General features: G+C 32.8%; 1 protein-coding gene across 2 annotated transcripts; it reads right to left on the bottom strand.

Annotated features, from left to right (window-relative positions):
* Positions 1-635: 635 nt before the first annotated feature.
* Positions 636-4,477, bottom strand: LOC131158217 (uncharacterized). 2 transcript variants are annotated; one of them, XR_009137428.1, is made up of 4 exons: positions 4,253-4,471; positions 3,928-3,988; positions 2,963-3,040; positions 636-1,701 (listed from the first exon to the last, which is right to left on the bottom strand). XR_009137428.1 is itself a non-coding variant. In XM_058112921.1 (3 exons), exons 1-3 carry the CDS (start codon positions 4,298-4,300, stop codon positions 1,423-1,425), a joined length of 405 nt encoding a protein of 134 aa, XP_057968904.1. In that variant the 5' UTR covers positions 4,301-4,477; the 3' UTR covers positions 636-1,422. The 2 variants fall into 2 exon arrangements, 1 of the variants encoding a protein (XP_057968904.1); XM_058112921.1 differs by lacking the exon at positions 3,928-3,988 and having other exon boundaries at positions 4,253-4,477.
* Positions 4,478-11,980: the final 7,503 nt, after the last annotated feature.

Genomic DNA, 11,980 nt, shown 5'->3' with positions numbered 1-11,980 from the left:
GATTATGTTTATCAATAAATTAATGTCTATGATCTTAATTATTGTTGCTTTAACTCTTAATTACTCCTTTGTGATACACTTTGTGATACAACGCTATAAAAGCTTATCATTCCCATTCCAAAAAAAGGTACATCTCTAATTTAATGGACAAAAAAATATTGTTTTTAAGGTTTTGACACCATTGTCTCTCACCCTCTCATAGACAAATGCATAAACACACATGTTTGACACACATGCACACATTTCAATTAAATATCATAAGGGCATAGAAATGAAAACAAACACTAACATATACCATACACCTAAATGGAGGCGAATTAACTACTTGTTAGTACCCATTGAAGTAAGAACATAGTATGTTGAGTAACTGAAGAAAACATTTCTACAATTTTATTAAAGCCCTCTTCTTAGGAGTAAATCTTGTGTCATATCTTTGAAAGGTTAAGCTCACAACTCAAGCAAATTTACCCAATTTCCCATTCTTTTGTCCTATGTTAATTGCATGAACTCTTATTTGGAGTAAAATAATAAACCCCTAGGCTTAAGGCCTAGTTCTTTATTTTTTTTTCACCTTATTTCTATGATAATTAATAAGACTTATAAAGTGGTGGTGCAAATAAAAATAAGAATACACATTGAGTAATGACTTTTATCAATCCCATTGAATGAGTATATATAGGATATACAACAACCCCAAACAAGATTTAACAAACCCTTATAAATGAAGCTTTTCCCTTCCCATATATACAATACAAAATAATCTAACATTCATAATACCTAGCTTCAAAAAGGTTTGTTTGATTATTGCGTCCAGTCTTCAGTTCCATCATCTATGTTGTTATACGTTAGAATCTCAACGGTAAAGCATTCAAATATGGAGTAGTTGTACTACCTCTACTTGGTGTTGGGAAGAAAATCAAGGTTTCTAAACCATTCATCTGTTTTGTTCAAGTGATGACGAAGTGCCCAACTTTCAGCTTCCTAACTATTGACAATGACTATGTAGCCAAATGACCCCTGACGAAATTTGGATTTCGGACATGGCATGATGATAGCATGAAGCATCACTACGTAAATTCATAGGGAAAAAATAAGGGAAAGAGAAAAAGAGAAGGGCAAGGTGTTGTCGAGGCAGTGGTGGGGGCTGACAGGTGGGTGGTGGTAAGAGGGAAGTGGAAGCATTAGAGCTTCGAAAAGAGAAAAGATTTGCATAGCTCTATTTCAAGTTTCCAATTCTGTAGCGCAACATCAATTAAGGATGAGGATGGGAACTCAAGAAAATGAAAAGAGTCTACACAATCTCTTTAAAATGATTTCCATTAAATATATATCTATTTTATTTTTCAAATTTTAAATTATAAATTTTGTATATGTTTTATGTGTTTAAATTTATTTTTAGTTTTTATAAACTAAAATGTTAATTTATACTGTTGTAAATGCTATCCTATGTTCTAGGAAAACACTTACTCTAGGCTTGATGGATTCTATCGTTGGTTTTGCATAATACAAGGAATTTGAGTGAAAGAATGAAGCTAAGACCCGAGGATTTGGAAGCTTCTGCCCTCCAATGGGGGTTACAAGGGTTGTTTCTTTTACCATGTGGTCACTTTTGCCACCACCTTGGCATTGCGATGCCATATCCGACTTGTGTTTTTTACTATATCCCATATTTTGGGCATCAAGGTTGAAACCTAAATTATCCTGCATGAAGGAAAAGAGCTTTGTTACTATAAGAAGCACCAAACGGTATTTATTTACAACATATAGCTATTATAAAAGAAATTAAGTGAGCAATGAAAATTGAAAATATAAAAATAACCAAGAGAATCTACAGTGTGCACTAGTTTTGGTTGAGATTTAAAAAGAATATTGTAAGTATGAGGCTCAGTTTGTGCTAATCTTACCACAGCTAATTTATAAAGTTTGGAAATTTATATTTTGTTTAGTCTTACAACTCATCACCCTCTGCCTCTTATTTGAGTTTTTATGTTTTTTTTTTTTTCGCATTTTAGTGTATCCAAGTATTATATGGTGTTAACAACACAAAATACTGCTAACACCATTGTTTCAAAAAAAAAAATGCCACACACATACACTCCCACTAAAAGTGTAAAAATCCTTTATTGCATTAACAATTGGAGTTGCTTGTATTCTTTCCAACCCCTACACTAATTGGATCGGTTATGAGTGAGGCTCTTTCAAAGTTTTAGTCCTCATAAACCCAATGATTTCAGAACTAGGCACCTTATGGATTGGGTCCGGGAACATTTTGTTCAAATCAACATAAATCAAAGGCCCCTACTTATCACTCCCAAAATACCAAGCGACAACAATATCAAGTCAGTTTTACTAGATGATTGAAATGAAATAAAAGTAGATTTCATTATACCTAATGTAACCAAAAGAACTTATCAGATGCATTAAGATTTTAATTTTATTTGTTTTTTTTCCAATTTCATTGCACGTTAGAAGGAAAATATTTAGCCACACCTACAAATATCCTTGCTTTATAACCCCAATCATGATTTTAATACAATTAAAATTGCTTAGGAACTACATTAAGTAGGTTATGCATCAAACATTTGGAATTCTTCATGACACTAAGTAGATAATTGCAATTGCATTCTTTAACAAGTGATAGTTAACTTTCTCAAATCCATACCATATGATCCTTGATATTTGTGCAGTTGTTTAGTTAAATTTAAATTTTTTAAAAGAGAAATGGCATAGCACAAAATTTTGGAAGTTAAAAACAAAATATAATGTCTTTCAAGTCAAAAATTTTAGTATCAACAATTTAACATCCATCCTATCCTAAAACAACCATAATAAATTTCAAGATGTCCTCAAGATTCATAATAGTGATTGTTTTCGAGGAAAACTAAAACTCCCCCTACTTTTGAAAAGAAGCATATATAGGAAAATTTAAATCAAATTAATTACAATGCTCATATAGTATCACCTTCCATTTCCAGGTCCTTGTTCCTTCTCTCGCCATTGTTTCTGATAGATGAAACCATTTGCTAGAAGTCACTCCTCCCTAGAGTTGAACCAATTGCACAACACAAACCAAAAACTATCAACCTCAGTACTCAAACTATCCACTCTTTTTGCAGCATAAAAGGAAATGTTCATGAAAACTCATCAATATCCCATTAGCGCATATAAAAAATCATCAAATCCACACATATCCTATGCCTACTTGAAAAAAAAAAATAGTAAACTGAAAAATTCCTTTTTTTTTTTCTTGGAGGAAGTGTAATGAAAAAAAATTGAAGCATTAGCACAAACTTGCATCCCCATGTCCCTACATCTTAGGGAATACTTGAAAGCATGTGGAACTAGAATATCATACAAGGAAACCTTTAACCACGGTATCCTTAGAATGACATTTTTTATACATCCATAGAAACTAATATTGTTATGAAAAATAAAGTCAATGCATAGCATGCCAGTAATATTAAATATAACCTGAAAGAAAATAAATATGCATGGAGATCAAAAAAAAAAAACCATATTTTCCTTATTTAGTTCCAACTATTAAAAAATTATATGTCAGGTTCAAAAGGAATCAAGCAAACAAGAAAAACAATTACATAGATGCTCATCTTTTTTAACAAGAGGATTGTGGCAGAAAAAGCCTTCAATTTTGAGGATAAAGTGCTATGAAGCAAAGCCAGTTTTAAAGTGCACTTGATGCCAAGTATCACATCACAATCCTGCAGTTTTGATTAATATTTTATTATGTGTAATTTTGGACATCATTTTTGCCAAAATTCCATCATTGAAGAAAAAGCCATGTATTATGAACCGTAAAAGAAATGAAACATGACGATAATGCAGACATGACTTGAACACTTGTGCACTATTTGATAATGTTAAAAGTCATATCTTCCATTGTGGAAAATAAAATCTTAGATCACTCACCATTTCCGTTTGTGTTCATTCAATAGCCCTTTTCTTGACATAAACACCTCATCGTGCAGTTCTGCACCACAAACATTTATAGTTATAACCAATGGTAATGCATAAACTTAAGAGGAGATATTGCACATATGAGATTAGAAATGCAGATTTAAAGAAAATACTAGAGATGTCTCTCCTCAGCTTAGAATCAACATAAAACTTACCAATAAAGGATGTCATGCCTAGAAGTAATAATCACCACAAAGATTAGGCAAGGACTTGATTTACATACTAAAATTGAGCACGTGCAATTATTTTAAAAGTATTTACTAGGAAGAAGCATTACCCTACAGTACAAGTGCACTTGGTTGAAGAGCAAGCCACATGTTTTCATGATGATAAGGAGAATACCCCATAATAGCAAATCAAGCTTGGATTCATCACTAAAATGAGTTCTAATGGTTAAATTGAAAATTTTTAGATCTTATGGAATCTCTTGGTTTGAAAAGAGAGGAGAATCCACTAATCTAGAATATGAAGTTCAAAGCTAAGTTTCAATCAATAGTTTTGTGAAAGAAATTGCTCCAACTTGACCATTATATAGATGAGTAAAGGGGTGGTGGTAAAGCTGCATGTAACAAGGTGAGAACATCTGTAAAGTCGAAGCAAATAGCTGTCAATCACCCAAAATGAACGACAAACTTTTAAGAATATCTAAGTGATTCATTTAAAAAAACAAATTGATTAGCTGGAACGCAACATCCATTAAAGTTCCTTTATTGTAAAAAAAAAAAAACAAATTTAAAGAGGACAGGGAAGTTGCATGTGACGAGGTCGTGACATTTATTGAAGTCGAGCCAAATAGCTATAAGTCACCTAGAGTGCAACAAATCCACTGCACCTGGTCAAAAAGACAAATTGTTAGGTGAAACCGAGTGTTGATTCATGAATATGTATATTCAAATATATAATAAAGATGAAAAAATTGCATGTAACAAGTTGAAAACACTTTTTATGGTTGAGGTAAATAGCTATCAGCCATGTAGAAAATAGCGACGAATCTATAGAAAAATGACCAAAGCATTTATGTTAGAATAATAAATTCATTAGGTGGAATTAATTATTCATTTATGCCTATTCTTTAAATTTATAAATATTAATTGTTCATTTATCTTTGCATATGCTACATTCAATTGAAAGTAACGAGGTAGTCCCAAGAGGGGGGTGAAATGGGTATTTTAAAATTTATTACGCAGAAGCTTGGTTTATTTTAAACCTTTCAACAATATCAATCACCACACAATCAAATAAGCAGTGAATGACTATATCAATAGACAATCCTAAATATATATGAAATTTAAAAACACAAACTGTATTTTACCTTCAACAAGTTCAACTATCAACTCAGAATTCCAACAACGAACAAGTATAAACTTAAAACAAGATTCAATAATATTAATCAAGTGAGTATCCTCCTTATACTTGAACAATCAAACAACTTGAAATAACTTTACCTTAGCCAACCAAAACTTAATTCAGGGTTTCAGCACTTGTATGAATTTTAACCGTAAACTTAAACCATACACATCAACAAACCAATTCAGTTATTCAAAGTCAACTCAATCAAATCTCAGCATTCAACATATTTTTCTAATAACTTTAGGGAAAGAAGATTGAATACATGGATTTTTTACAAGGTTCAGATTCCTGCCTACGTCTTCGCCCCAAGCAACTTGCAATGAGGATTTTCCTTGTCCACTCCATTCAATAGGTGGAGCAATGTTAATTTAGGTGTAATCCCAAGAGGGGAGGGGGTGAATTGGGTATTTTAAAATTATTTTATCACTTAATCCCTAATTTAATATTTAACAAAATAATCACAAGTTAGGGAAAACTTAAATGTCAATTTCTTACACTATCTAATGAAATTAATTAGAATTAATATCTCAATAAACTCAGTGATACCCAATTAATTCTCAAGTGCACGTAATATTTAGCATCGTACATACATGCAAGATGGATAATTAAATGCAAGCAGAAATTAAAAAGAGATGAGGGAAAAGAGATGCAAACAAAGATTTTTAGGAGGTTCGGCCTACCCCGGCCTACGTCCTCGCCTTGAGCAACCCACTCAAGGATTCCACTAATCCGTTCCTTTAACTGGGACATAGCTTCTCTTTACAATCCACTGCTTATAAGAGGCGTAACTTCCTCTTCACCCCGGTTCACAACCCAAACCATCAATACAATAAAATAATTACAATTTTATGTAAAACTCAAACCCTCCTCACCAAGCTAATGAGTACAATCAAATCCTAATACATACTCATATGATGTAACGTGAAGCTCAATGTAGTGTATGCAATATGATCAATAAATTCTTTTGCAATAACAACTATATGATCTTTGTATAAATAATAAATATGATAAATATGCTTCAAAGATCTAAGTCAAATTTATGATCTTTATAAAAATATTTATTATTGAGTTTTCTACAAAGATCTAAATCAAATATATGATAATTGTATAAATAATAAATATAATAAATATGCTTCAAAGATCTAAGTCAAATTTATGATCTTTATAAAAATATTTAAACACTGAGTTTTTTGCAAAGATCTAAATCAAATATATGATCTTTGCAAAAATATATAAACAATAAGTTTTCTCCAAATATCAAATATATTTAATAATAACAAAGCTAAGATGAAATCTTTGAATAAAGAATAAACGTGATAGTTTTCAAAGATTCAAAACTTTAGAAAATCCTTTTCTCAAAGAAAATCTTCACAAAACATATATATATATAAGAACTCAAGATTTGTCTCTCAAATAATATTTAACAATCAGTTTATGAAAGAATAAAAGCTTTGAGAATAAGATTGAATATCAAACCACGATACTTTGTTTACCAATCCTCCAAGAACACAATCTTGATTGCAACAATATGAATGAATGCCCTCTAATCTTTAAAATCAACATAGAGAATGCCCTAAAAAAGTTTGAATCTGATAGAATGTCGGCAAGAGTATTCAAGAATTGTTTCTTTAGGGTTTAGGTTTTGGTATATATATAAGTATTTTTGCCATCTAGAAGATTTCTAGCCATTGGATCATTTAAAATAAAAGATATTAGTCAGAATCCGCGCTGAAATGCCATTCTGCGCTACGAACTCATCGATGAGTGCACACATAAGTCGACGAGTGTTCAACACTCATTCGTCGACGAGAACAGAGTTCGTCGATGAGTGGACTGTCTAAGATTTTTGAGCTCTTGTTATTTTCTCATCAACGAGAGCAGAGCATTCGACGACGAGTGGCCTTCAGTCATTCGTCGACGAGACCAAGGGAATCATCGACGAGGAGCCTATTATCTAGCCTGATTCAACCTAGGTTAATGCATATGAATATGTCAAGAAAAACATGCATCTTAAGGTCAATCTATATGTCATTTTGAGCTTCCAACTAATCATATAAGATATGTAAATACAATCAAACCTAAATACCCATTACACTTGAAAAACTTGAAGCTTGCTTCTTCATCCTTTTGCTTTTCTAGTTCCATGGAGTGTGCTAGGTGGTATACGCTTTAAGTTCCTTATGGATTCCATGACATCCTTACCTTCCGTGCATACTAAGTAATGATCATGTTCATAATCTCACTGCATAGGTAAGATACTATATGATTTTTCATTATCAAAATGGGATTATACTCATAGAGTCAACAAGAAACCTCTCTTCGTTGAAAGGTGGAGACCCCTCTATAGCAAGAACACCCTCTCGCTAGGTAACAACTCTATCCCTGAGTCGTCAGTTTGAAAAAACAACAAATCAATTGTTTGTACAAGTAAATTACTCACATAGCATAGCAAATTTTATACAAAGATAAATACTATGCACTCTTAATCAACAACTTGCAATGAAGCTCATAAAGAAATCGAGAGTTTTCTTATTTGAGGATTGAGAATTTCAATAGTAGAAATCAGAAATCGATTAGGGCTTTTCAAATATGCACAAAACCTTTTCAGACAATAAATCAAAGAGTATTGAATGAATTTCAATGAGTATATGTGTGTATTGGTGCCCTAATGCGTAAATAATAAGTCTTACATAGTTTATGAAAAATTCTTACCATTTTACCCAAGTTTGGAAACCATATCTTTCAAAATAGGAAAGAAATCAGCACTGTTCGTAAGTTTAAAACATGAACTTCATTGTTCTGAACCATTTAAAATAAGCGCTCTAGAATTGGAAGTAGCATATCAGTCACCTGAACTCAGGAGTTCATTCGCCTGAACTAATATTCTGATTTCTTCTACACTGACAGTAGCAGTTCAGTCGTCTGAGTAATTTGCCTCAGTCACCTGAACACTATGTAATTCAGTTTTTTTCATTATTTTGATTTCAAAACTTGTTTGTATTTACTTTGAAAATTATTTTGGACTTTATAAAAATATTTTCCATATTCTTAAGCAGGTCTCTAAGTCTAGTATTAATTCATAAAAGCTTAACAAATGTGTTGCTTAAAAGTACTTACACCAGACTCTAAGAATAATTAAATAAATGTAAGCCCTAAGTCTTCATGTAGTATTGCTTTAACATCTTCCAAGCTTGAGCAACACTTCAATAAGCTTGTATTATTCATGACTTGTGAACTTAAGGTGAGTTTTAGTCAATCTTTTACCAGGTTTATCCATTGTGCTTGTAAAAAATATAATACCTGAAATATAACTTGAAAGCACGATTAGTATCCTTAATTTGTTATCATCAAAATGAGATTAAGCATTGTTAGGCCAACAATCTCCTCCTTTTTTATGATGATAAATAAGGATCAAAATGAGGTAGCCTTGATAAGTCCCCCCTTACAATAAGCATGAAACACAAAAACATAATCAATATACACATACTTGTTCAAGCTTTAACCATGTTTTGTTGTTTCTCCTGTTAAAAAAAAATTGGCCTCGACAAGTCATTTATAAACGTATTTTCCAAGAATAATCATGAATAACAAACTTATATTGCAAGTATAACATCACCTTAGCTTATAAGTATAACATGTATAATAATCTATCATGTATTCCACTTACACATATATTTAGAATTTCAACAAGTATTTAGCATAACATAGCTTACTCTAAACATATATCAACTCAGCATAACATAGCTTACTCTCCCCCTTAATATCATATGTTCAATATAGCTTTAGCAATTATAACATGTATTTCTATTATAACATGTATTTCTTTCCCTAAATATTAGATTTCCTTAAGCAACATTCAGAATTTAACTTATCACATAATTTCAACATTTAACTTTCATCCTTCTCCCCCTTTTGACATCAACAAAAAGGAATGAAACAAAAAATTTAGCATGCAAATCTTAATAAGACTATTAACCAGTATTTAGTTCACAACCAATAAGTCCAATAGTCAGCATGCAATTCTCAATGTACTGAATATTGTTATTAGGAGAAAATAGCATTAGCATTGAACATTCATGATAAGAAACTAAATAAGAGTTCAAAAAGCAAATAAAAGATAAAGTATCACAATATTACAACCCAAATTGTTTTCATCATATGAATTCAAACAAACATCTAGTCCTCATCAATGTCATCACCACCCGATGAAGTCTCCTCCTCCACATCATCATCGTTGTCCTTATCGCCCAAACTCGCCTCCGTGGGGGCTTTTCCTTTCAAAAAGAAAGAACTGCCCATATGGCTCTCAATGCATGCGAGCCTCTAATCGAACAAATTAAAACTGTACTAGAGTGCATTGTATTTAGTATCCATATTGCCACAAAAAGCACTCGGCTGGGAGTCCATATGTCAATGATAATCCATGAACCATAAATGAGCATCAGTATCCAGAATAGCTGGAGCAAGTGGTGCATCATGATGCGGATCTTGACCACGAGGTAGATCTCCCTATAAGCCTACATTCCCTTGAGGAGATTTATTCGGCTTAGGTATTCATCCCAGTGCTCGGTCAAGCACATATCCCATAAGTTTCATAGTAGTAGATGAAAAGTGGTCATATGATGTGCTTCTTATGAACATGGTGGATGAGTTGGCAACCCCAAGATGATCGAAAATGAGGTTTAAGATTCCTCAATATGGAAGAATAACTCACCTCATTTCCTCTTTTGAAATCATCCATGTTAAGATCTGGGTAGGAAGATCCAGGCATTTCCCTTTGTATAAGCACCACATTAGAAAACAATCTAGGTAGGAGAGATAGTCACGAGACCCAACCCTAGGTAGAATGTTGTAAATGATGAGCAAATTAATTATTTTTGCCTCAAGGATTAGTTGCCTATAGGAAGGTGGGTGACCAAAATATATTGGTTGCTCAGTCATGATTAGAGGTAAGAACTTTTGTGGGGTAAAGTCATGTTCCATAATCCAAGATTGTCCCAAATTAGGACATTCAAACTCACTGACTTGAATCCTGAGTCTAGTGGCTATAGTTTGTGGGGTGAGTGGTAATACTTTATCCATGACTGTGGTGGTGTACATGTTTTTTGACCTATCCAAGTTTGCATAAAACAATCTAATCAAATTTGGATAAATTCCCCTTGGTTGATATGTACTAAATCTATCCCATCCTAAACATTGAACATATGAAGAATGTTCAGGAAACTCTTTTGCATAAAAGAAATATCCAAGATCTCACCAAGGATCGGTTTGGTAGATCGAAAATGCTCGTTATGCATTCTCTTGGCCACAAGAGAGACGAGCCACCATTTAATAGCCTCGAAATAATCCTCTCCTAAGGTTTGGCTTCAGTTTGCCCTAGTTTTCACTCTAGGCATGATTTAGGAAGAAGTGGTTCAGATAAATTTGCAAAATCGAGAGAATAAGGCATGATTTTGAGCTTTAGTGGACGATTAGGGGCTAAAATTAAGTGGGAGAGCTCTAAAGAGTGAAAGACAAAGCTACAGAGGAGAAAGAAATAGTGTTCAGGTGCCAGAGGGTGTGAAAATCTAAGGTTTTCACGAACAGTCAGTATTTATATCTGCACAGTTCAGGCGCCTGACTTGGAGCGTTTAGTCACCTGAACTTCTTGAGTTTTAAAAAATCACAACTCAGTAGCTGTTCAATCAACTGAGGATGATAATTCAGTCGCCTGAAGTACCTGAACGTTAAAGTCGCATAAGCCAGTAGTTGTTTAGTTGACTGAGAGTGAAGGGCCGATTGCCTGAAGTTCTCAAAATTTTGACTAACTTGAACTTTTGACCCAAATACTCAACTTAATGAATTACTTCCTCCCAATTCACTTCTTTAACATTAACAAGCCCGACTTACTTCAAATTCCTTCTCTTTTGATTTAAAATTATTCTTTTTGCATATGAATGACAAAATTTCCAATCGCTTTAGCTATGGATTCCTAGGTCTCTTTGAATTCAATGCTTTCTAAATTAAACCTTGTGCAATCCAACCTTGCTTGGTTGTGACCAACAACGACATTTTTATATTCATTTGTTTTAATACTAAAGTCATCAACAAGCTTGTAAATTTTTCTTTAAGATTGTTATAATCCATTTCAATTTTCTTTAATGCTCTTGTATTAATTGTAACATCCTCAAAATTTCTCCATTTTTTTTATTTAACAAATTACTCTAATATTTGAATATAATGGGCACCCCTATGCAGCGGAAAACATAAATCACATAACCACATATACATGTTTATACAATACCAGAATTCAGTATTTTCAACCATAGCTACATAATACATCTCTCTTTCCAGTGTCAACTACCCAAAAATACAAAACCTTACACAAAACTTACTCTATAACTAGGGTGACCAAGTGATCTCTATCCGCAAGCCTAATCTGCTCGCCTAGCTGGCTCACCTGAAAAATGTTAAAGTATTGGGGTGAGTCGACGCTCAGTAAGTGGAAATATGCTATTACTAGTGATAGCGATCGAGTCATAAAATTGTAATAATAGTATTTAAAACTGCATGATGTGGAAAATCTATAAAACACATGTATAAAAGCTTAAAACATTTGTATCATCTGAGCTTTCTATCATTCATACTACTATAACATACTACATACGATAAAAAC

Source organism: Malania oleifera, chromosome 6 (genome assembly GCF_029873635.1).
Source record: "Malania oleifera isolate guangnan ecotype guangnan chromosome 6, ASM2987363v1, whole genome shotgun sequence".
NCBI classification, from domain to species: domain Eukaryota; kingdom Viridiplantae; phylum Streptophyta; class Magnoliopsida; order Santalales; family Ximeniaceae; genus Malania; species Malania oleifera.
Note: the sequence above shows the minus strand (reverse complement) of the source record. Positions and strands in the feature narration are given on the sequence as shown.